The 24,012-nt window shown below is 39.0% G+C and overlaps 1 protein-coding gene across 2 annotated transcripts in view; it reads left to right on the top strand.

Annotated features, from left to right (window-relative positions):
- The window catches only part of TAF4B (TATA-box binding protein associated factor 4b), a 133,290-nt gene that overhangs the window by 40,737 nt on the left and 68,541 nt on the right, over positions 1-24,012 (top strand). For both annotated transcript variants that reach the window (XM_066247025.1, XM_066247024.1), the window contains exons 8-9: positions 4,061-4,181; positions 5,284-5,389. In XM_066247025.1, coding sequence (XP_066103122.1) covers positions 4,061-4,181; positions 5,284-5,389 — 227 coding nt within the window. The remainder of the gene's footprint in view (positions 1-4,060; positions 4,182-5,283; positions 5,390-24,012) is intronic.

Here is a 24,012-nt window from a genome sequence, read left to right as displayed (position 1 = left end):
TTCCATATAGAATTTAGGAACAGTTCCTTGTCATGTACTAGATCATAGTTAATGTTTTATGTAAAAATCATAGTTAATGTTTAATTTTTAAGATTTTACAGAGTGGGGGTGGCAGAGTGAGAAGTATCAACTCATAGTTGTTTCACTTTAGTTATTCATTGATTGCTTGTCATATGTGCCTTGACTGGGCAAGCCCAGAGTCAAATCATCCACCTCAGCATTCCAGGTTGACGCTTTATCCACTGTGCCACCACAGGCCAGGCAAAATCATATTTAATGTTAAAAAATATGTACTCTACAGCAGTGGTCCCCAACCTTTTTGGGGCCACGGACCGGTTTAATGTCAGAAAATATTTTCACGGATCGGCCTTTAGGGTGGGACGGATGAATGTATCATGTGCTGAGACAAGCGTCAAGAGTGAGTGTTAGACAATGTAACAGAGGGAATCTGGTCATTTTTTAAAAAATAAAACATTGTTCAGACTTACATATAAATAAAACAGAAATAATGTAAGTTATTTATTCTTTCTCTGCGGACCGGTACCAAATGGCTTACGGACCGCTACCGATCTGCGGCCCAGAGGTTGGAGACCACTGTTCTACAGAATATTGTGTAGCTCTATCTAGACCTGTATTTTCTTGTAAATGACTAGAACGTTAATTGATTAACATCCAAATAAAATATCAGAATTTGATATGTCAAGAGAAGCAGGTGAAATATTTATTCTTCCTTTCTAGCAGTTTTTTGAAGGGAAAGAAAATAAAGGACTTAAGTTTTAAAAAAAATGTGATAGCTTTCTTTTGCTTGCCAAGTGGTAATAAATAATACAATAATAAATAAAACACACAATAATAATCTTTTGTGTACTCACAACTGTATACCTACTTTTGCCCACCCCTGTACTTTGGTTTTAAGTGGTACTTTCTTTGAAAGAACACTAATGTTTTCACTTGTATATTTTCACTCATAATTTTACTTTGTTTGCCAAATGTGCAGGAGTATGCTGCACATCTGCTGCCAAGTGTTATTAAGATGAGCAATGATGAGGATCTATGATTGTTAATCCCAGCTCGAAACTTTGTGATATATATAAATATCCTATACCATACATTATGTATATATACATTTGTGTGTGTGTGTGTGTTTGTGTGTATTTTTTCACTGGTACAATTACCTCCTGCTACTAGCATGAATTTGACCCTGATTGGTCTATAGACCGGGCTGTGCACAGCCCCAGGATGCTGGTTGTCACTGAAACTCACTATCCCAAGCTTGTTCTGTGCCATGGTGGTTTATAACCAGCATCCAGTCGTGGCGTGGCTGGTCCCCTACCTCACACTCCTGCCTGGTCAGTGGGGTATGGAGGCCCACCCCTCTCCACAGGAGGGATGGACTTCTGGGCTGTTAGATTTCTGCTCACATCAAAAAATGGTATGAAGACTAACTCATAAACAAATTTCTAATATTTTATTATTCTCTTTCATAATTACCATATTTCCCCATGTATAAGATGCACCCTTTCTTGAAAAATTTGGTGTCTAAAAATTGGGTGCCTCTTATACGGAAGTTGTAGATTTTTTACTTGCATTTCCCGCTTTTTCGCGCCTGTTGTCTTTTTTTCCCCAAATTTTGGGCCCCAAAATTAAGGTGTGTCTTATAGATCAGAGCGTCTTTTACATGGGGGAATACGGTAAAATACTGGAAAGACTACCTAGTAAAGATTCAAGGATGAAAATGCTAGCAATAGGGAAATAAGCCACAGTTTAATGAGTATTTTTGTTGAGTTTCTTTCTGAATGGATAGGTATTACTTTGTAGAATTTAAATCTGATCCCTAGGATTTTATAATATACAAGTATGATCTCAATTGTTGAAATATACATCATTGCTTTGAAGAGTTTTTTCTCTTTCAAGAGTCTATTCACAGAATGATGACAATTGAATTATTCCAATTTGTATTCTCTAGATCAGTGGTCCCCAACCTTTTTTGGGCCACGGATGGGTTTAATGTCAGAAAATATTTTCATGGACCGGCCTTTAGGGTGGGATGGATAAATGTATCACGTGACCGAGACAAGCGTCAAGAGTGAGTCTTAGATGGATGTAACAGGGAATCTGGTCATTTTTTAAAAGTAAAACATCGTTCAGACTTAAATATAAATAAAACGGAAATAATGTAAGTTATTTATTCTTTCTCTGCGGACCAGCCCGAGGGTTGGAGACCACTGCTCTAGAGGCATTATCAGCTTCTGTAAGATTATTTAGTAGGGCATTTTGAGTTTCTTAGGAGTTTAGTGATGCATACTAGATTTAAAAAAATTTCTTTTTACAAAAAATTAAAGTACTTCCAAAATTCTGTTCAGAAGTCTGTCTCTTGGCTCATTTATATTTGCTAAAAATTAGTGTTAAGAACTTATAAATAGTTCGCTATCGGTAGCTGGCTTGAATACATGATGACTGCTTTTCTTCTTTGAAGTAAAAAAAAATATGAAGCTCTGCTATTCTGTTTTTTCTTCTTTGAACCTAAAAATGAAGCCCTGCTGTTGGGCAAATAAGTTTGTAAACTTTGTGTTATTTGATTTTGCTCACTTTTTTTATTAAAAATGGCAGCTGCCCAGATAAGTGATCTATGAAACTACTAATTACCTTCCTGCTTGGGAATGGGCTTTGTTATGCTAATGTGTGCTGGAGGAGGGGTTTTGTGCCAAAAAGTTTTAAGAAGAAAGGAGAAGAGAGAAGCCATGTTTTTGAGACTTTGTGCAGAGAGAAGGCAGAGTGCAAAAGGAGAAGGAAGAAGCAGCCAAGATGGCAGGTTGCTAGAGGAGAAGCCAGTTTGTGCAGAAATGAGGAGGGAGAAGATGTGCAGAGGTTACTTAGACTAGTCGGGGCCTTTGATTCTAGGAAAAACTGGCAAAGATTCTCCTGGTTGTGGAACCGGAGAAATGTGAGTGGGTTTTGATGCCCTGTGTGTTTTTACTCGCCGGCTGGTTGTGAGGCTAGAATAAAGGCATGGCCCACCAGTTTTTGTCTCTGCTGTTTCTTTACCGTCTGTCCGAATCTAATATGAACCTGCATGTGCCTGGCAGCGACAGCCGTGATGGCCGCTACTACTGGCCATACACCTGCTAGTGCCTTAATTTTGCTTTCTTTATCCTTAATCCTCACCCTCTGGATTTCTTGAACTGTTTATTTTGGAGAATGTCTTTAGCATTGTCATTTTCCACATCTTTTTAAGAAATGGCCTATTAAATGTCCTTATCTTTTGGAGATATGTTTTCGAATAAGATTAATTTGGATATGTAAAATAATTGAGGGTAGTAGGGAAGTGGGTGGGGATATAGATGAAATAGGTGGTAAAGAATTAATCATTGTTAAAGCTGGGTAGCAATGGCATGGGTGGTTTCATTATATTGTTTCTTCGACTTTTGTGTACTATAGTTCCCCGGGTATAAGACACACCCTTTTCCAAAAAAAACTGGGGTCTAAAAACTGGGTGCGTCTGACACAGTGGTTATGGATTTTTTACTTGCATTTCACACTTTTTTGCTCTTGGTTTTTGCGCACATTGTTGAAAATAGTGATTCGGCATCAGACACAGATGAGGACAAGCTAATGGATGGGAGTTTTGACAGTGATGAGGAGTTGTATGGATTTTATGATGAATAAAACTCGAGTTCAATAACTTTATGTAATACATTTTTTATCAAATTTTGGGCCTCAAAATTAAAGTGCATCTTATACATAGGGGGGAAACACAGTATATTTAAAATTTTCCATGACAAAAGTTAAAAATTGAAAATAGGATACATGTGGAGGCTTAAATTACCAGTATGTGATGTAAATTTGAATTCCACTCTGAAAAATAACATAATGTGTGAGATAGTTGTGTTGTTTTTCACTTTTGAACAAGATAATTTTAGTACTTTAAATTTTAAATAGGCTTTCTTGTTATGCTAAGACAGGTGTTTTTACGATTAGGTGAGCACAATTCTGCTTTTCTCTTGTTACAGCTAAAGCAGGTTTGGTTGAATGACTATAATGACATTTCTTATTATTTCAGGTAGTCCAGCAGCCTTCAGGAGGCATTGCAAAACAAGGCGCTACACTTTCCCATTCCTCAGCATTGACCATTCAGAAATCTGGACAGAATAAGATGCCAGTGAGCACTGCAGTAACTACTGGTGAGTCACCTCCAGGTAGATTTTGACCCATCACATATTGTTTGAAGCGTGATGGGGTTTCTACTCTTTTCTATTATTATAGTAAGAGACAAGCCCTGGCCGGTTGGCTCAGCGGTAGAGCGTCGGCCTAGCGTGCGGAGGACCCGGGTTCGATTCCCGGCCAGGGCACATAGGAGAAGCGCCCATTTGCTTCTCCACCCCTCCGCCGCGCTTTCCTCTCTGTCTCTCTCTTCCCCTCCCGCAGCCAAGGCTCCATTGGAGCAAAGATGGCCCGGGCGCTGGGCATGGCTCTGTGGCCTCTGCCTCAGGCGCTAGAGTGGCTCTGGTCGCAATATGGCGACGCCCAGGATGGGCAGAGCATCGCCCCCTGGGGGGCAGAGCACCGCCCCTGGTGGGCGTGCCGGGTGGATCCCGGTCGGGCGCATGCGGGAGTCTGTCTGACTGTCTCTCCCTGTTTCCAGCTTTAGAAAAATGAAAAAAGAAAGAAAAAAAAAAAAAAAAAAAAAAAAAAAAAAAGAGACAAGAGATGTGATCTTTTATGTTGGGACTTATGAGAGAAGATTGAAAGATAACTACATATATTACGTTCTTTGTATATACATAGCCACTATTTAGGGGTGGATGTTGTTTTAGAATAAAAGAGGCAAGTATTCACATTACTGTATTTGTTATCAGATAAAACAATCCAGTAGTAAGTACTTTTTAAACTTAAAATAAAATTTTCTATAGCCTTATTTTTTAATGTACTTCTTTCTCTAAGTTTGTATATTTGTCTTGCACATAAATTTAGAGGGTTTAGGTATTTTTTAAATCTACCAATATAAATAATATATTATTAATGTGTTTCTGTCACCTTTTCTGTGTAATATTTTTGTAATACTGGTAATTCTGTAGACAATTTGAAGATTGGAGGTCTTGATTTTAGTAGATGATTTCATGTGTAGGGAATAATTTGTTGTCATGTTTGAATTTAAACATAGTTTTAGTGCAGTTTGAAATGTTCTTTGATTAATCTATGTGTATTAAAAGCTGATCTTTTTTCCCAGTGTGACATGATTGTCCTTTTTATTATTGTTTTTACTTTCTTTCTTTGTTTTTATAGCTTCTATTCTAAAGCAGATTACCTTGCCAGGAAATAAAATTCTGTCACTTCATGGATCTCCTATTCAGAAAAATAAAATAAAAGAGAATGGAACAACATCTTTGAGGTAAAGAGAAGAAATAGTTAAAATAGATAGTTAAAACTTGGTTTGGTTTAAGGAAGTAATATTTTTAAAAGATGACAGAATAATACAGTAAATAAATATATTTATACCTTTCTAAAAAGCTAACAGTACTTTGAGTATAATTTATAAACAAAAAAGCACAAATACTAAGTGTACATCTTAATGAATTTTGACAAATATATATACCCATGTAATCATAATCTAGATGCTGAACATATTCGTCACTTTTATGCTCCTTTCAAATCAGTTATCCCCAACCCGTGCCTCCAACAGCCACTGTTTTTATATCTATCACCATAGGTCATTTTTGTCTATTCTTGAACTTTTCATGTAAATGGAAAATTACATTATCTGCTCTTTTGCATCTGAAATTTTTCATTCAGTAGGCTTTCGAGATTTATATCCTATGTCATTTTGAACATTAGAAGATTGTGTTTTGTATTGGGGAGAAATATTTGTTATATGAAAGTAAATTTGTTTATCCTTTTTCCTGTTGATGAACATTGGGCTGTTTCCAGTTTTGGCAATTATATATAAAACCACTATAAACATTTGCATATAGATTTTTTTGTGAGCATAATTTCTTGTTTCTTTGTAGTGAATAGGAGTATAGTGGCTGTGGGTCACAAGGTAAGTGTATGTATGACTACAGAAGGTCCTGGATTAATTACAGTTCAATTTAGGATTTTTCAAATTGAGGGTGGTTTGAAATTTATTTGCATTCAGTAGAAACTGCTTGAATTTTGTTTAATTTTGGGGTTAGCAGGATTGCCTTATGACACTTTTGGGGTATGGGTCTATAGCAGCAAAATTATTTTACCCAATTCTAGTTTAATGTAAGTGTTCTGAGCATGTTTAGGATAAGCAAGACTAAGCTATTAGGTTCAGTAGATAAGATGTATTAAATGCATTTTCAACTCAAAATATTTTCAATTTACGATGGGTTTATCAGGATGTAACCTCATCCTAAGTCCAGGAGAATCGGTATTTAAGAAACTATCACTGTACATCCTGACCAGGTGGCTCAGATGGTTGGAGCTTTGTTCCGAAGTGCAGAGGCTGCCGCTATATCCCTGGTCAGGGCACATGCAGGAGCGGATTGATGTTCCTGTCTCTCTCTCTCTTGCTTTTCTTTCCTCTCTTTCTAAAATCAATAAATTAAAATTAAAAGACTATTTACCAAGGGAACTGTACCATTTTATATTCCTATCAGCAATAAGAGTTCCAGTTGCTCTCCAATCTTGCCAGTGTGTGATATTTTCAGTTTTTTATTTTTAACAGTTTGATAAGTATATAATGGTTATTATTGTGGGGTTTATTTATTTATTTTTTTACAGAGACAGAGAGAGAATTCGAGAGAGGGATAGATAGGGACAGACAGGAATGGAGAGAGATGAGAAGCATCAATCATCAGTTTTTTGTTGTGACACCTTAGTAGTTCATTGATTGCTTTCTCTATGTGCCTTGACCGTGGGCCTTCAGCAGACCGAGTAACCCTTTGCTCGAGCCAGCGACCTGGGTCCAAGCTGATGAGCTTTTTGCTCAAACCAGATGAGCCCGCACTCAAGCTGGCGACCTCGGGGTCTCGAACCTGGATTCTCTACATCCCAGTTTGACGCTCTATCCACTGCGCCACTGCCTGGTCAGGCTTATTGTGGTTTTAATTGCATTTTCCTAATGAGTAAAGATATTGAGCTTTTTTTTTTCTTTTTGTGCTTATTTGCTATTCCCTTATCATCTTTGGTAAAGTGTGTTCAAATATTTTGCTCATTTTTCCTTATTGAGTTGTGTTCTTCCGAGTTTTTATAGTTCTTTATGTATTCAAGAACCAAGTTCTTTGCCACATTAAGTGATTTGGAAGTATATACCTTCTGTGTGCTATGTTTTATCATCTTTTACCAATGTCATTCACAGAGCAAACGTTTTTAATTTTACTGAAGTCCAGTTCAATGTTTTTGTGGGGTTTTTTTTTGGTTGTACTTTTCATATTTTACCTAAGAAATGTTTGTGTAACCAAAGATTATAAAAATTTTCTTTGGTGCTTTGTTCTAGAAGTTTTACAACTTTAAGTTTTCCTTTTTGTCATGATATTCTTTAATTTTCACTTATTGCCTATGTAAAAATCAATGTGAGAATATTTTTTTTTTCCACTCTTTACCATTTCCAATTTTTAGTTGCATTTTTTTGGTCACAACATATAAACATTTTTTCAATAGTCTTTCTTTCTAGTCACCTCCATTGACATTTTAGTTGTAGGTCTACTTTAAAACAGTTTTTCAGTGTCCTTGATACTTGAAGGACAGCTCAGTTTTTTGTGTTGCATAAAAAAAGTCTTGTGGCCCTGGCCGGTTGGCTCAGTGGTAGAGCGTCGGCCTGGCGTGCAGAAGTCCCGGGTTCGATTCCCGGCCAGGGCACACAGGAGAAGCGCACATCTGCTTTTCCACCCCTCCCCCTCTCCTTCCTCTCTGTCTCTCTCTTCCCCTCCCGCAGCGAGGCTCCATTGGAGCAAAGATGGCCCGGGCGCTGGGGATGGCTCCTTGGCCTCTGCCCCAGGCGCTGAAGTGGCTCTGGTCGCGATGGAGCGACTCCCCGGAGAGGCAGAGCATCGCCCCCTGGTGGGCAGAGCGTCGCCCTCTGGTGGGCGTGCCGGGTGGATCCCGGTTGAGCGTATGTGGGAGTCTGTCTGACTGTCTATCCCCGTTTCCAGCTTCAGAAAAATACAAAAAAAAAAAAAAAGTCTTGCATCAGCCCTGGCCTGTTGGGCACACAGGAGAAACACCCATCTGCTTCTCCACCCCGCCCCCTTTTGCTTCTCTCTCTCTCTCTTTTTCCCTTCCGCAGCCATGGCTCGATTGGAGCGAGTTGGCCCCAGGTGCTGAGGGTGGCCCCTTGGCCTCTGCCTCAGAGGCTAGGAAGAGCTCACTTGCTGAGCAACAGAGCCAATGCCCTAGATGGGCAGAGCATTGCCCCCCTAGTAGGCTTGCCAGGTGGCTCCTGGTTGGGGGCACACGCAGGAGTCTTTCTCTTCCTCCCCTCCTCTCACTGAATTAAAAAAAAGATGTTGCTCCATTATTGTCTTGACTTTTATTCTACAGAGTTTCAATGCTAAATGCCTGGAAGGAAGAAATCATCAGGTATTTGTGCCCCACTTCTGGATAGGATCATGGCACATCCCTCAAGTCTTGGCAGCCTGGGGAGCCTTAAGCTCTAACTTTTGGTCTATCATTATGAGATTGCCTAATGCTCTTTTAACTGAACAACACAAATATAGGTTTGGCTACCAGCTGCAACAAAAATCAAAATTGTGGCTGGTGCTGGTGTAAGAGGAAAGATGTTTATTTGATGCCATGACCTGGGAGAAATGTGGACTCCCATCTCAAAAACCATCTTTCTTTTCTGCTCAAGCCATGATTCTTATAGGGATAGGGATAGGGAAAGGAGGACTTTTTTCCTATCCAATTATCTTGCAAGCTTTTGGTGGTTGCTTGGGGCCCTGTCCATTTATGTTTTTCCAGTTTGGTGCATTAAGGCCCTATCCATGTTTTTAGCTTTTGGCACACATGGGTCGTGTTCATTCATTTTTTTAGTTTTTGGCATACTTGGGCCCTGTCCAATCATTTTCTAGCTTTTGGTGTTCTGTGGCCCTGTCTATTCATGTTTCTAGCTTTCAGTGAGCTTGGTGTAAGAACCTACCCCTGCACTATCTTGGTCATTGATGGAGACTCCCTGGTGCTCCCTGACTATCTACAGTAACTCTCTCTTGGCTTTTCTAGTTCTTGGTAGCTTCCCTCTTCCGTGGCTTCTTAGTATCTTGTTCTACGTCAAGATTAGCATATAACCAGTGGATAAACATGGAGAAAATTGGGGTTCTTTCAGTGAGGTCTCCTCCTATTGATTGGGATTGTTGCCCTTGAAGACCTGGTTCCCTCGGCTCTTCTCTGCCTTCACACAAACTCAAAAATAATATTTCTGTCTTTATTTGTTTTTCTTGATCAGGACAGTTGCCTGCTATAAGGAATGGTCTACAACAGAAGTAGAAGTTCTTGTGTAATTCTTTAAACTTTTTGTGTGTTGCAAATATCTATTGGAGTAAGTGGTTTCAACTCTTTTTACCAAGAGAGAGAGAGGAAGAAAGAGGGACCTACAGAGCAGACATACAGGAAGGGGGAGAGATGAGAAGCTTCAACTCATAGTTGTGGCACCTTAGTTGTTCATTGATTGCTTTCTCATATTTCCTTTGACTGGGGGACTCCAGCCGAGCCAGTGATCTTGGGCTTCAAGCCAGCGACCATGAGGTCATGTCTGTGATCTCACACTCAAGCCCGCAACCTGACCCTCAAGCTGTTGAGCCCGTGCTCAAACCTGTGACCTCAGGGTTACGATCCTCGATCCTCGATCCTCAGCATCCAAGGCCAACACTCTATTCACTGTACCACCGCCTAGTCAGACTGGTTTCAACTCACTTTATGGTATATTTTTGATAGGTAGGAGTTGCTCATCATCATTGTTATTATTACTGATTTACTTTTTTAGAGAGGGAGAGACAGGAAGAAAGAAAGATGAGAAGCATCAACTCATAGTTGTGGCACTTTAGTTCATTGATTGCTTCTCATACTTGCCTTGACACAGTAGAGGGAGAGGGGGATTCCAGATGAGCCAGTGACCTTGGGCTCAAGCCAGCGACCATGGCATCATATCAGTGATTCCATGCTCAAGACTACCCTCAAGCTCAGTGAGCCAGCACTGAAGTCAATGACCTCGGAATTATGAACCTGGGACCTCAGCGTCTCAGGTCAATGCTCTATTCATTGTGCCATCACCGGGTAGGCAGAAGTTGCTCATTTTAAAGCAGTGAAACTTTCAATTTATTTTATGATTTGCTTATTGATATTTTATTCATCTTTCATAGTATTTTAAACATGTCTTTGTTATAATCTTATAAAAGTTTAAAATTTTTTTTTTTGTATTTAAATATTTGTTAAAATCAGTTTTTAAGTTTTCTTTCCTATGGTGTGGAGTAGGGATGGTGATTCACTTATTCATCTATAATTATGTGTGTGTGTGTATAAAATTTGTCCCAGCATCGTTAATGAATAGTCTGTCCTTCCTCACTGATCAGTAATGTGTTCTGTGTCATATGTGCATGGGTCTTTTCTGGGCTATCCTTTTAGTTTATTTCTTTTTAATCTCTTATTTTATTTTATTGGTTAATTTGTTCGTTTTCAATAGCATACTGCTCGATTTACTATAACTTCAAAATATCTGTATGGCAAATATTCCCTACCTGCCTCTCCTTTATTTTCTCTCCTTCGTCCACTTGCATAGCCTTCTCCCCTGTGCTTTTATGGGTGTCTTCTTTAACATCTTTCAATACAGTGATGTAATTTTGTCTGTACAGGGTGTATACAGTTTGTTGAATTTATCTGTTGCGTTTATTCCTAGGCACTTTTTAATTGTTACAGATAATATTTTTGGTAATTTCCTATTCTGTTTCTGTATATAAAAAGCAGATTTTTGTTTTTTCTTTTTTAAAATCATAATTCCAACCTTCTTGTTCTTATTTCTGATAATTTTTAGATATTTTAGGTTATTTATGTAGATACTGTTAGGAGTGAGGTTAGAATTACAGGTTGCCTTTTTTCTCTCCTTTTAGCACTTTAAAAATGGCTTTCTATTGTTTTCTGGTGTCCATGTATGTGCTTACTTTCAAAGATAAAACATATAAGGAAAAGTCACCCTGAGTTAAACTATAGGGAAACAGCGACACATTTAAAATTCCAGTGACTTCAAACATTGGGTTATCAAATATTCACTGTTAAAAACTATTATAAAATGGTTAAAAATAAAATGTGGAATCACAAAAATGTGCATGTAACCATTACCTATTAAGAAATGAATGTAAAGATGTGAAAAAGAGCCAAATAAGACATTGCAAAGTGAGAAATGTAATTGTTGAATTTAGAACCTTATTGGATAGGTAAATCAGATTAAACCTGAGGGCCCGAATTGAGTTTGCTTTACTCTGGAGAGGATTTATGACTGTTTCTTGTAGTAAACAGGGATGACTATTGACTTGAGACCACTTTAGCCTTTTTCTAGGGAACCTGATGTAGATAAAAATTTCTTCATTTTAGCAGAGGCCCAAGAACTAGTGCTAGCCACAGGCATTTACCCCTGAGGCAGCTCTACCTTTATAGTATGCTCATTGCTTCTTTTTACTGGCACCTTTTTGACAATTTCTGTGCACCCAACATTGGAATGAAAATGTCTTATGCTGGTCTAGTTATAATGCCATGTAATTTCTCCTCGGTAAATCTAGTCCACATACTGCCTGAAGCAAAATGTCACCATTAGTATTTTCTCTGGGAAATTTCTAGATTACTTTTTGCTCATTTATCTGCTAAGTGCTTATTTTTTTTAGATTTATATACACACATATGTATATACATCAGAGTAATTATTTATTGTATATGTTGTAAACATGTAATCTTTGGTTTAACTTGTAACTTTGCTTTTAGTTATATGAAGTCTTTTGTTATATGAAGATTTTGTCACAATATTAGATTCCTATATGTCTTTTGAAGTTTACCTTATTCTAAGAAATCCTTCCCTATCCTGAGCTGACAATGATAGGATCTTATGTATTTTTTCAAGATATTTATACACACTTCACATATGTACCACATACCTTTTCATCTTTAGTAATTCTTGATTTTATCTTTGTAAATGCCTTATGCTACAGATTCTTTGTAATCGACTTAGTCATTGACCATTTTGCTGCTTATATTATATTCTGAAATATAAACATCCTGCAAAGAAAAAATGACTTGAGATTATGATTTCTTTTTCCTTTCCTGTCTGTCTGTCTGTCTGTCTCTCTCTCTCTCTTTCTCTCTTTCGCTAAAATAGAGAAAGTAGTTACTGAAGAATTCATTATCACATACCTTTCTGACTTGAGATGCCACCTTTATCCTAATAGTAAATTCTCATTTATAACACAAGGGTACATTTATAGAATTTCATTTTAATGCTATGTTTTTGTTTTATTTCTATTTAATATTTCTTTTTTCTTGTGATAGAGAGAGAGATAGATAGGGACAGACAGGAAGGGAGGGAGATGAGAAGCATCAATTCTTTGTTGTAGTTCCTTAGTTTTTTTGTGTTTTTTTTTTGTATTTTTCTGAAGCTGGACACGGGGAGAGACAGTCAGATAGACTCCCGCATGCGCCCGACCGGGATCCACCCGGCACGTCCACCCCACACGCCCACCAGGGGGCGATGCTCTGCCCCTACGGGGCGTCGCTCTGCCGCGACCAGAGCCACTCTAATGCCTGGGGCAGAGGCCAAGGAGCTATCCCCAGTGCCCAGGCCATCTTTGCTCCAATGGAGCCTTGGCTGCGGGAGGGGAAGAGAGAGACAGCGGGGTGGGGGGGGTGGGGGGGGTGGGGGGGGTGGGGGGGGGGTGGGGGGGTGTGTGTGTGAAGAAGCAAATGAGCGCTTCTCCTATGTGCCCTGGCCAGGAATCCAACCCGGGTCCCCTGCACGCCAGGCCGACGCTCTCCCGCTGAGCCAACCGGCCAGGGCCTCCTTAGTTGTTCATTGATTGCTTTCTCATATGTGCCTCAATGGGTTGGAGGGGCCGGGAGGGGGCAGGCGGGCTGTAGCAGAGTGAGTGACCCCTTGCTTAAACCAGCAACCTTGGGCTCAAGCTAGTGACCTTTGGGTTCAAGCTGGCGACCCCGCACTTAAGCTGGTGAGCCGTGCTCAAGCTGGATGAACCTGCACTGAAGCCGGCAACCTCGGTGTTTCGAACTTGGGTCTTCTGTGTCCCAGTCTGACACTCTATCTACTGCGCCACTGCCTGGTCAGGCTATTTTTGCATTTTCCATTACTACACCTTAAATATTTGTTTTTATATCTGATAGAGAAAATTTTTTCTCATTATTCCTTTTTTATCAAAGGCATGTTGATTTTCCTTTGGCATATGAATTTTAGAAGCAGGACAGTTGTATGAAAATTTTGTATTGAGATGATTGGGTTAATTTGGGGGAGAATTGACTATTTTATGGACCCTAGTTATAGATACTAGAATTCAGTATGGTTGTAGATAACAGAAGAACTAAAAACAGTGGTATAGGCAAGATAAAAGATAATCTCTCATGTTCAGGTAAACTGGGAATAGGTAAATCGTTTCAGGAATAACAATGGAACAATGGTTCATGGTTTTAGGGCCCTGAACTTGTTTGCTTTTTTTTTTTTTGTATTTTTCCAAAGTGAGAAGTGGAGGCAGCAGACAGACAGACTCCTGCATGTCCCCAACCGGGATCCACCCGGCAATGCTCTGCCCATCTGAGGTGTTGCTCTGTTACAGCCAGAGCCATTCTAGCACCTGAGGCAGAGGACATGGAGCCATCCTCAGCGCCCGGGCCAACTTTGCTCCAGTGGAGCCTTGGCTGCGGGAGGGGAAGAGAGAGACAGAAAGGAAGGAGAGGGGGAGAGATGGAGAAGCAGATGGGTGCTTCTCCTGTGTGCCTTGGCTGGGATCAAACCCGAGATTTCCACATGCTGGGCCGATGCTCTGTAGCTGAGCCAACCCGCCAGGACACATTTTTATGTTTTTAAACACACTAGTTGTGTCCCCACTATTTTTTAAATTTTAATTTAATTTATTTAGAAATTAAATTTAATGGAGTGACATTGATCAAATAAGAGTACATAGGTTTAGGTAAGCATTTCTATAGCATTTGAACTGTTAATTCCATCCAAAGTCTAATCATTTTGTCACTGTATTTTTCCCTCTTTACTCCCCTCTACCCTTCCCCCTCTGTTTTTTTTTAGATGTATGATATTTGCTGGACTCTCTTTCCCCTAGTCTTCATATAGCTTGGTCCTTCTTATTTAAATTTAAAAGTTGATATATTTTATTTTTGCACTAAGCAACAGTTTTCTATTTTTATAACACTTTCTAGTAATTTGAGTCATATGTAGTTTTATACACATCTTTTTAGAGTGATGTCCTTTTATTTAATTTTGGTTTCTTGGATATTTAATATCTATATCACTTCAGTTATTGAAATGAAGCTTAAAATAGATCCTTGATGTTGACTCTTTTGTTAAATAAGAGGGAGTATTCGGGTGCGTGGCTTTAAATCTTTTCTTTTTTTGAGGGAGAGTGTGGGAGAGAGAAGTGGTGAGAAGGCTCAACTCATTGCTCCGCTTAGTTATGTACCTATTGGTTGCTTCTTATATGTGTCCTGACTGGGGCTCTAGCTAGTGACCTCGGTATATAGAACTGGTGACCTCAGTGCTCTAGGACAGCACTCTATTCACTGCTCCACCTACCAGGGTGTGTGACTTTAAATCTTGTCTTGACTTAATTGGATGAGGTACAGTCACAAAGTGGTATCTGCCTACTTTGTTGTTGAAAATATTTTTAAATTTTTAATTAAATTGAAATTATCGGGGTGACATTGGTTAATAAAATTACTTAGGTTTCAGGTGCATCATGTCCTATGCCTGCTTTTTAAAACTACCTATTTAACTGAAAATAATTGGCTCGTCATTTTGTCCACTTAGAAAATCCTATTTTCTATTTGGCTTCTCAGTATACCAGCGGTGTAAGGGAAGCTATATAGGTCCTGAACACCAGAGGGTGCCAGAGATTCATGTTTTATTCTTACTAAGAATTAGAAGTGAAAATATTACAATTGCTTCTGCATACTTGTGTAGTTAGGCCTATTTAAATTGACTGGTTATTTAATGATAATAAGGAATTATTGTTGATTTTTTAAAAGTGTGTTAATGCTTTATGGTTAAGTTATTTTTTTAGAGTCCTTATATTTTAGAGAGATAATTATATACTTATGGATGACTAATAAATATAACTTTTGTTAGTGAAGATATTTTAATAGGAGTTTAATGTGATTTTTAAAACTTTTCTTTAAAAGTTGCTTTTAGAAAATAATTTAGGGCAAGGTTACCTGTTATTTGCATAGATAGTGTTAGGCCACCAACTTTTTTTTTTTTAGGCGAGAGGAGGGGAGATAGTGGGTCAGACTCCCACATTCACCCCTACCTACCGGGATCCACCTGGCAACCCTGTCTGGGGCTGATGCTTGGACCAACAGAGCTATCCTCAGCACCCAAGGCCACACTCAAACCAACTGAGCCACTGGCTGCAGGAGGGGAAGAGTGAAAGAAGGGGGAGAGAGATGGGAAGAAAGCAGATGATCACCTGCCTTGACTCTAAATCAAACTGTGGACGTCCATATGCCGGGCTGACACTCTATCCACTGAGCCACTGGCCGGGGCTCCACCAACTGTAATGCCAGTTTTCATAGTGCAGGAATCTGATTCTCTAGTGTAGAGGAATGTGTTCTACCTTGCTTCATATATAATTTATTGTTTGGTTGCATTATTAAGAGTCTGTTTGTCCTTATCTGTCCAGGTGTATTAATACATGCTGGTCCTTTACTATATGGCATAATGCACCCTATATAAAATCAAAGCATTCCAGAGCAGGGACTTGAGAGAACAGTCTCAGCTTGGAAAGACAGAGAAGACAGTGAAGGAGCATCCGTTTTGGCTGGCACAGATTAACACAAAATCTAGGATCAAAAGTAAACAAAAAATGTTTTGGAGGATTTGCCTTATGCTGGAACTTCCAAGACAATAGCTTTTTAAACATTCCTCAAGGGAGGTATCAGGAATGAGAAGACTTGGAGATGAGATTGCACCGTCTTTCAAAATCTTAGACTGATTTTGTCATAATAAAATATTATTTAGGAAAAATTATGTTTGTACTTGCATTCCGAATGAGCTGGGAAGGAGAGGCATCAGTGGTAGGTACAGCATGAAGTGCAAGCTGAAGATCGAACAGCAGGAGACAGGATGTATGTTTTTTATATGTCGTTGTCATCCTCAGGAAGGTCAAAGTTAAGAAACATATAATGCTATGGTATGATTTATAGTAAAAGTTTCTTTACAGGATTAATCATTCAATTAAGAATATGTAAATATAGAACATGGATGGTACATACTTTTGAAACAATTTCTTATGCTAGTGTGGTAGAGATTGTGCTTTTTTCCCTTTTTAGAATATTATTTGTATTGATGATTTAAAAGCCACAGTGGTAAGACAGGTGGCATGGCACCTTCGCATTGATCATCGAAACGGCACAAAACCATACTTGGAGCCATTTATTCTTTACCTTCACACCCAGTAAATAGAAAGAAAAAAAGCTAGGATTTTTTTTAATGTTTTTAGTGAAACAGTATATATTAGTATTTTTATAGTCCCAACTCTTGAATACACACCTTTTGAATACTCTGACAAAATGGGAAGTTTGCATAAAGCTCTTAGGTTTGTGCCAAAGTATTGTTGCCTTAACTACTTGTGCTTGTGTTTCATATGCGAGCTGAACCAACCTGTTGTTTTGTTTTGTTTTGTTTTTTTGGTGGAGCACAATTTTTACTTGAAAGAATAGCTGACAAACTGGTTACTGAGATTTGGGAATTTGACAGGCATCTTCTTGAAAATGAACAAGTGAGCATGTCACATTGGTGAAAGCAACTGACAATACTTTTTGCCAATAATAAGGTTTGAGTTTTTCAAAGAAAACATAAAATTTTGGAAAACTTGTATTTACTACCATGGGCTTAATAACCTCCCCAAACTTAGATTTTTCTTACTAGATTGATACAGATTTAACATGTAATTTTGAATTATGTGTAATGAGTATAAATTTGTATACTCAGTGCACCAGTAGTTTCTAAATTACAAGCATGTTATAAAACCATGCATTCATAATGAAAAGGGCCGATGGAGTTTTAAAGATTTGCAGAAATAAAACATTGCCACTCTTTTAATTATTTTTTAATTTTGGTATTTTTAGTTTGCATAAAATTATTTATGTTAACATGCAATCATTTTGTTTTTCAAAACGTTTTATTTAAAATCACATAATAGATAGTATTCACCTCCATTTTGCAGATAAGAGGAATAATAAATAGAGACAGCAAGAAACTCGATCACAATCATCCTTTTAATAATTGTCAGATTAGGGACTGAAATCTTGGTCTCTTTAACTATGGAATTAGTAATCTTAATTTTGCAAGCTTATTATTTTTCCATGCTAGTACAACTTACAGACTATTTGCATCAGTTACCAAAATATGTTTGTTAGAAAACTCTTGGTTTCTGGTCTCCGACATAAACCCACTTAATGAGAATTGTAGGTGTTGTGTTTGTGTGTTTTAAATATACTGCATTTTAAATACACTCCCAGGTGCTTCCTAAAATCACTTAAAGTTTGAGAAATATGTAATAGTCTATGCTACATTTGAGTTAATAAGAAGGAAGGCAGTTTCCCATGAGAAAAATAACTTCAAAAATGGCATAGCCTAACCAGGCGGTGGTGGAGTAGATAGAGCATCGGCCTGGGACTCGGAGGACCCAGGTTCAAAACCCCAGGGTCACTGGCTTGAGCAAGGGTCTCTTGCTCTGCTGCAGCCCCCCAGTCAAGACACATGAGAAAGCAATCAATGAACAACTAAGGTGCCACAAGGAAGAACTGATGCTTCTCATCTCTTTCCCTTCCTGTCTGTCTGTCTGTCCCCATCTGTCCCTCTCTCTGTCTCTGTCTCTCTTGCAAAAAAAGGAAAAAGGAGAAAGCATAGAAGGAGGAATAAACAGGATGTTGTGTGAGTTTACGTACTGTCTGTAGTAAAGTTTGAGATTATTCCCGAGAGTGATAAAAAAGGAATACTGAATATTCTTTACCAGGGATTAGTAACGTAAGATAGCAATTTTTAACCTTTTTCATCTCATGGCACACATAAACTAATTACTAAAATTCTGCACACACTGGCCCTGGCTGGTTGGCTCGGTGGTGGGGCATCGGCCTGGCGTGCAGGAGTCCCAGGTTTGATTCCCGGCCAGGGCACACAGGCCAGGGCACACAGGAGAAGCACCCATCTGCTTCTCCACCCCTCCCCTTCTCCTTCCTCTCTGTCTCTCTTCCCCTCCTGCAGCCAAGGCTCCATTGGAGCAAGGTTGTCCTGGGCCCTGAGGGTGGTTCCATGGCCTCTTCCTCAGGCGCTAGAATGGCTCTGGTAGCTACAGAGTGGTGCCCCAGATGGGCGGGGCGTTGCCCCCTGGTGGGCGTGCCGGGTGGATCCCGGTTGGATCGGGCCCATGGATCGGGCCCATGCGGGAGTCTGTCTGGCTGACTTCCCGTTTCCAACTTCAGAAAAATACAATAAATAAATAAATAAATAAATAAATAAAATTCTGCGGCACACCAAAAAACTTATTTTTTTGCCAATCTGACAAAAAAAATAGGTATAATTTTGATTTATTTACACTGTATGGCTATTGTTGTGTTGGCTGTTGTCATTTTGGGGGGCAACTTAAGGGAAAAGAGGTCAGTGCCCTTGACTAAATGGTCAGGTATTACATGTTTTAAAAATTCTTGCAGCTCACATGTTGAAAATCACTGATCTAAGGGAACAACTTTATCTTTTTAAAATAAAGAATTTGAAAGCAACTTATTTATTTATTTGATTAGGTAGTACATACCCTTTGGATACAATTCAAATACGAAAGGATACACAGTGAGAAAATAAGGTTCTCCATTGCTTATTTTTTGCTCTGCTACCCAGGCCCAGCCTAGAGCAAACCATTCTTAGCAGTTGCTTATGTATCTTTTTAAATACGTTTTTAACACAGACGGTAGTATACAATACATAAAGTTTTACCTTTTTGGTTTCTGCAGCTTAATAATAAATCTTGGAGAGTATTCTAAATCAGTACATATTCATTGTGATTTGGTATTTTTAACCAACTTACATAATGTTGGACGTTTAGGTTGTTTCCAGTGTTTTGTGCAAGGAAAACAAAGCTGCAATGACTATCACTTTACATTATTCCTCAGAAGAGCTACTTATTCATTTTAATTTGTCAGATAATGTTAAATGACTCTCCATGGAGTTTGTGTTCACACATTATACTCTGACCAACACAGCTTGAGGTAGCAGATTTTTACTGTTCCAGTAAACTTTAAACAGTGTTGTCAGTCTAACAAGTGGAAACTTGTATTTCTCTTCTGGGTGGAGTAGACATCTTATATTTGAGTCATTTAAAATTTTCTGTTAACTGAAGATTTTTACATTTTGTTTACTTTTCCTTTGGATCCTTGATCTTTTCCTTGGGTATTTATAACAGCTCTTTATATATTAACATAATTTTTTCATGATATGAATTATATACTTCCTCAAATCTTCAGTCTAAGATGTAAGGACTGTAGTGTCCCCATTTTACTGAAGGTGTATATCTAGAGAGGCTGATTGATTTGCTTTATTTCATATAGATAATAAGTGGCAGGATCTGGATTCCACAGTATGCATGCAGTTTGACTCAGAGCCCTCATCAGTTTTACCTGCTGTTCTTCTTCCCAATACATTGTAATAGAATATAGATGAACAACACATAGAAATCCCCGACCATTTAACTATTACTTACATACTATGTGAGGAATTTTAGGTGATGATGATTTAATATGGTCAATAAAATTATTCTACTTACACTTTAAGGCAACTGCATTGCTTGTTAGAAGACAGCAGCAAAATCTTCTGTAACAGAGACAAAGCGTGCTCTCAGAAGTTCAGAAGTTGTAGCAATTGGACAAATGCTTTACTGGTGTAAAGACAAATTAAACCAGCATTTCTAAAGCAGGCATTTGAAGTAGGCCTGGGATATAGACAAGCGAAAGCTAATACATCAGGAGGAGTGGATGAGTAGAACAGGAAGGAGCAAAGGCTAGAATCAGTAAAAGTAGTTGATGAATAATGAGATGGAAGAGGGCTAGTTAAGGTAAATTACCTTGAAGGCTTTGAATATCAGGTCAAGTTCATGGGAACATGAAAGGTTCAGAACTAGAAAATGATGTGATTCTCACTACTTCAGAAGAATTAGTAGTCTGGTGCTATTATCAGTCCTAAGAGGGTGGAAGACATTTAAGGCAGGTACAAGTAGTAGTTAATTTTATCAAAAGTGAAAGAATTACCGTATTTTTCACTCCATAAAATGCACCTGACCATAAGACACACCTAGGATTTTAAAGAGGAAAATAAAATATTCTGAGCCAAATGGTGTGTTAAAATATTTAGTAAAATGCCGTGTTTTTCGCTCCATAAGATGCACAGGCATTTTCACCTCCACTTTGGGGGGGAAGAAGTGTATCTTATAGAGCGAAAAATACGGTTGATCATTTTCAGAAACTAGAGACAAGGCATTAAAGATAATAAGGTGATATTTTAATTTTTTGCATAATCTCCTGTTATACTCCACAATATCTTAAGTTTGAAGTCTTTTTCTACTGAACCACTATTAAATTCCTCCCTCCCTCCCTCTTCCCCTCCCCTCCCCTCCCCTCCCCTCCCCTCCCCTTCCCTCCCCTCCCCTCCCCTCTTTTTGTATACCTTTTAAAACAATATAAAATAGATTGCTTTTCACAGAGCTTTCATCAAAAGACACTGCATTAGACCAGAAGGCTTAAAGACCTGGTTCTGCGATTCTCACTTTTTTCTCCTTTAAAATCAAAACCAAACCAGAGTCACAAATAACACCCCAACATCAAAGCCTTTATTACTGTCCTGGCCTGTCTTAGCCTATTTATTTATTTATATTTATTTATTTTAGAGAGGAGAGGGAGAAACAGAGAGAGAGAGGAGAGACAGAGAGAGAGAAGGGGGGAGGAGCTGGAAGCATCAAATCCCATATGTGCCTTGACCAGGCAAGCCCAGGGTTTTGAACCCCCAACCTCAGCATTTCCAGGTTGACGCTTTATCCACTGTGCCACCACAGGTCAGGCCTGTCTTAGCCTATTGATGATGCTGTTGCAACACTGTGTTGTCTTTGTTTTCCTTCAGTCTGCCTCCTTTCTTAGAGGAAGTTTTAAGTGGGTTGGCTACTATTTATTGTGACACCTTTTCTCTTCCCTCAGGAGGGGTCTTCCTCTACTGCTGCCCTCTGTAACCATAGCAACTGACAGCTGTACTAGAGGGAGTTGGATTCAGCTTAGGGCCAAATGGGAAGAGGTAGGACAAGCAAGAACAAATCTTATTGGGTGGTTAAGTTCCCTGCTTATTTGAAGAAAATGATTGTAAGAAGATTCTAAAAACCATGAACTCTTTCCTCATTCATGAATCCTGTTGTTGCATTCTAGTACTACGGCAGGTACTGATAGTAAGTAGGCCTAGTATTGTTCTCTTCAGCTTAAAAGGGACTATGCAGGAACCCTCCTGTGGAAACAAGGTGCTGTTTTCAAGGCCTGTGTACCTGGTGCACAACTGAGATTGTAAACAGCCAGTGTTGTGTGCATGTGCACGTGGGCCGTGTATTTTATACCTTATACAATTCTGATTTTATTTTTAAAGGATGACTGAGGTTCTATTTAAACTTCTTAATTTCTATCTCTAGTTTCTTTCTCAAAATGTTTACTTATTTTGTGAAATATTAATCATTTTGATTGGATAATCATTCTATGTAGTACAATATTCAGAGGGTAGAAGGAGTATAATAATATGGCATGTCTTCCTTCCATATCTTCTCTGTTTCCCTCTCCAAAGGAGAATTTATCATATATCTTTCTAGAAATATGCCATGCCGTGTGTGTGTGTGTGTGTGTGTGTGTGTGTGTGTGTATGATTTTTCTTTCAAGGTGCATTGTATTCTGTACCTTGTTTTTTTATTTTTTCCCCACTTCACAGTACACCTTGGAAATTGTTCTGTATTATTATTATTTTAATTATTTTTTTGTATTTTTCTGAAGTTGGAAACGGGGAGGCAGTCAGATAGACTTCCGCATGCGCCCAACCGGGATCCACCTGGCATGCCCACCAGCAGGCGATGCTCCGCCCATGTGGGGGTTGCTCTGTTGCAACCAGAGCCATTCTAGCGCCTGAGGCAGAGGCCACAGAGCCATCCTCAGCGCCCAGGCCAACTTTGCTCCAATGGAGCCTTGGCTGCGGGAGGGGAAGAGAGAGACAGAGAGGAAGGAGAGGGGGAGGGGTGGAGAAGCAGATGGGCGCTTCTCCTGTGTGCCCTGGCCGGGAATTGAACCCGAGACTCCTGCATGCCAGGCCGATGCTCTACCACTGAGCCAACAAGCCAGGGCCTGTTCTGTATTATTTAAATAGAGCTGCCTCTTTCTTTTACGTAGTAAAGAGAGACCATAGAAAGCCTACTTTCTATTATTATTATTACACCTACTCTAAATTATTATTATTATTATTATTTTATCTTTTTTACAGAGTCAGAGAGAGGGATAGACAGGGACAGACAGACAGGAACGGAGAAAGATGAGAAGCATCAATCATCAGTTTTTCGTTGTGACACCTTAGTTGTTCATTGATTGCTTTCTCATATGTGCCTTGACCGCAGGCCTTCAGCAGACAGAGTAACCCTTTGCTCAAGCCAGTGACCTTGGGTCCAAGCTGGTGAGCTTTGCTCAAACCAGATGAGTCTGTGCTCAAGCTGGTGGCCTCGGGGTCTTGAACCTGGGTCTTCTTCTGCATCCCAGTCCGACACTATCCACTGCACCACCGCCTGGTCAGGCTAAATTATTAATTTTTGAGAGGAGAAAAAATTTGAGTCCTATTGATAGATATAAAGTAAGACGTTTGGATTCTGTTTTGGAGTGAACTGACTTGTCATTGATGTATACTTGGTCTTTTAAAAATACACTTTGTTTATTAGAGCAGTTTTAGTTTCACCATAAAATCAAATGTAGAGAATCCCCCCTACTTTCACACATGCACACTTTCCCTTACTATCCACGTCCCTGACCAGAATGGTCCACTGGTTAAAATTGATGAACTGGCTTGACACTTAGTTATCACCAAGACCCACAGCTTCAGTGACGGTTCACTGTTGGTGTTATACGTTCTGTAAGTTTTGACAAATGTGTAATGACATATATCCTCCATTGCAGGATCATACAGAGTAGTTTCACAGCCCTAAAAATGCTCTGTGCTCTACCTGTTCATCCTTCCTCCCCTGTAGCTCCTGACAGCCACTGGTCCTTTTACTGTCATCATGCTTTTGCCTTTTCCAAAATGTCATATAGTTGAAATTACCAGGATGTAGACTCTCCAGATTGGCTTCCTTTACTTAGTAATATGCATTTAAGTTTACTCCATGTCTTTTAATGGTTCTATAGCTCTTGTTTTTTTAGTGCTGAATAAAATTTCATTGTCTGGATGTACCACAGTTTACTTACTGTAAGAGATCTTGGTTGTCTCCAAGTTTTGGGAATTATGAGTAAAGCTCCTGCAAACATTTATTCATATGTTTTTGTGTAGGATGTGAATACTTAACTCCTTTCTTAGTAAACATCAAAGAGTGCAATTGCTGGATCATATGATAAGAGTATTTTTAGTTTTGTAATAAACCATCAAACTGTCTTTCAAAGTGGCTGTACTATTTTGCATTCCCACCAGCAATGAATGAGAGTTCCTATTTATTGTTCTACATCCTCACCAGCCTTTGATGTTAGTGTTCAGAATTTTGACCATTTAATAGATGTGTAGTGTTCTCATTGTTT

The sequence above is a fragment of the Saccopteryx bilineata genome, chromosome 11 (genome assembly GCF_036850765.1).
Source record: "Saccopteryx bilineata isolate mSacBil1 chromosome 11, mSacBil1_pri_phased_curated, whole genome shotgun sequence".
NCBI lineage: Eukaryota > Metazoa > Chordata > Mammalia > Chiroptera > Emballonuridae > Saccopteryx > Saccopteryx bilineata.
Note: the sequence above shows the minus strand (reverse complement) of the source record. Positions and strands in the feature narration are given on the sequence as shown.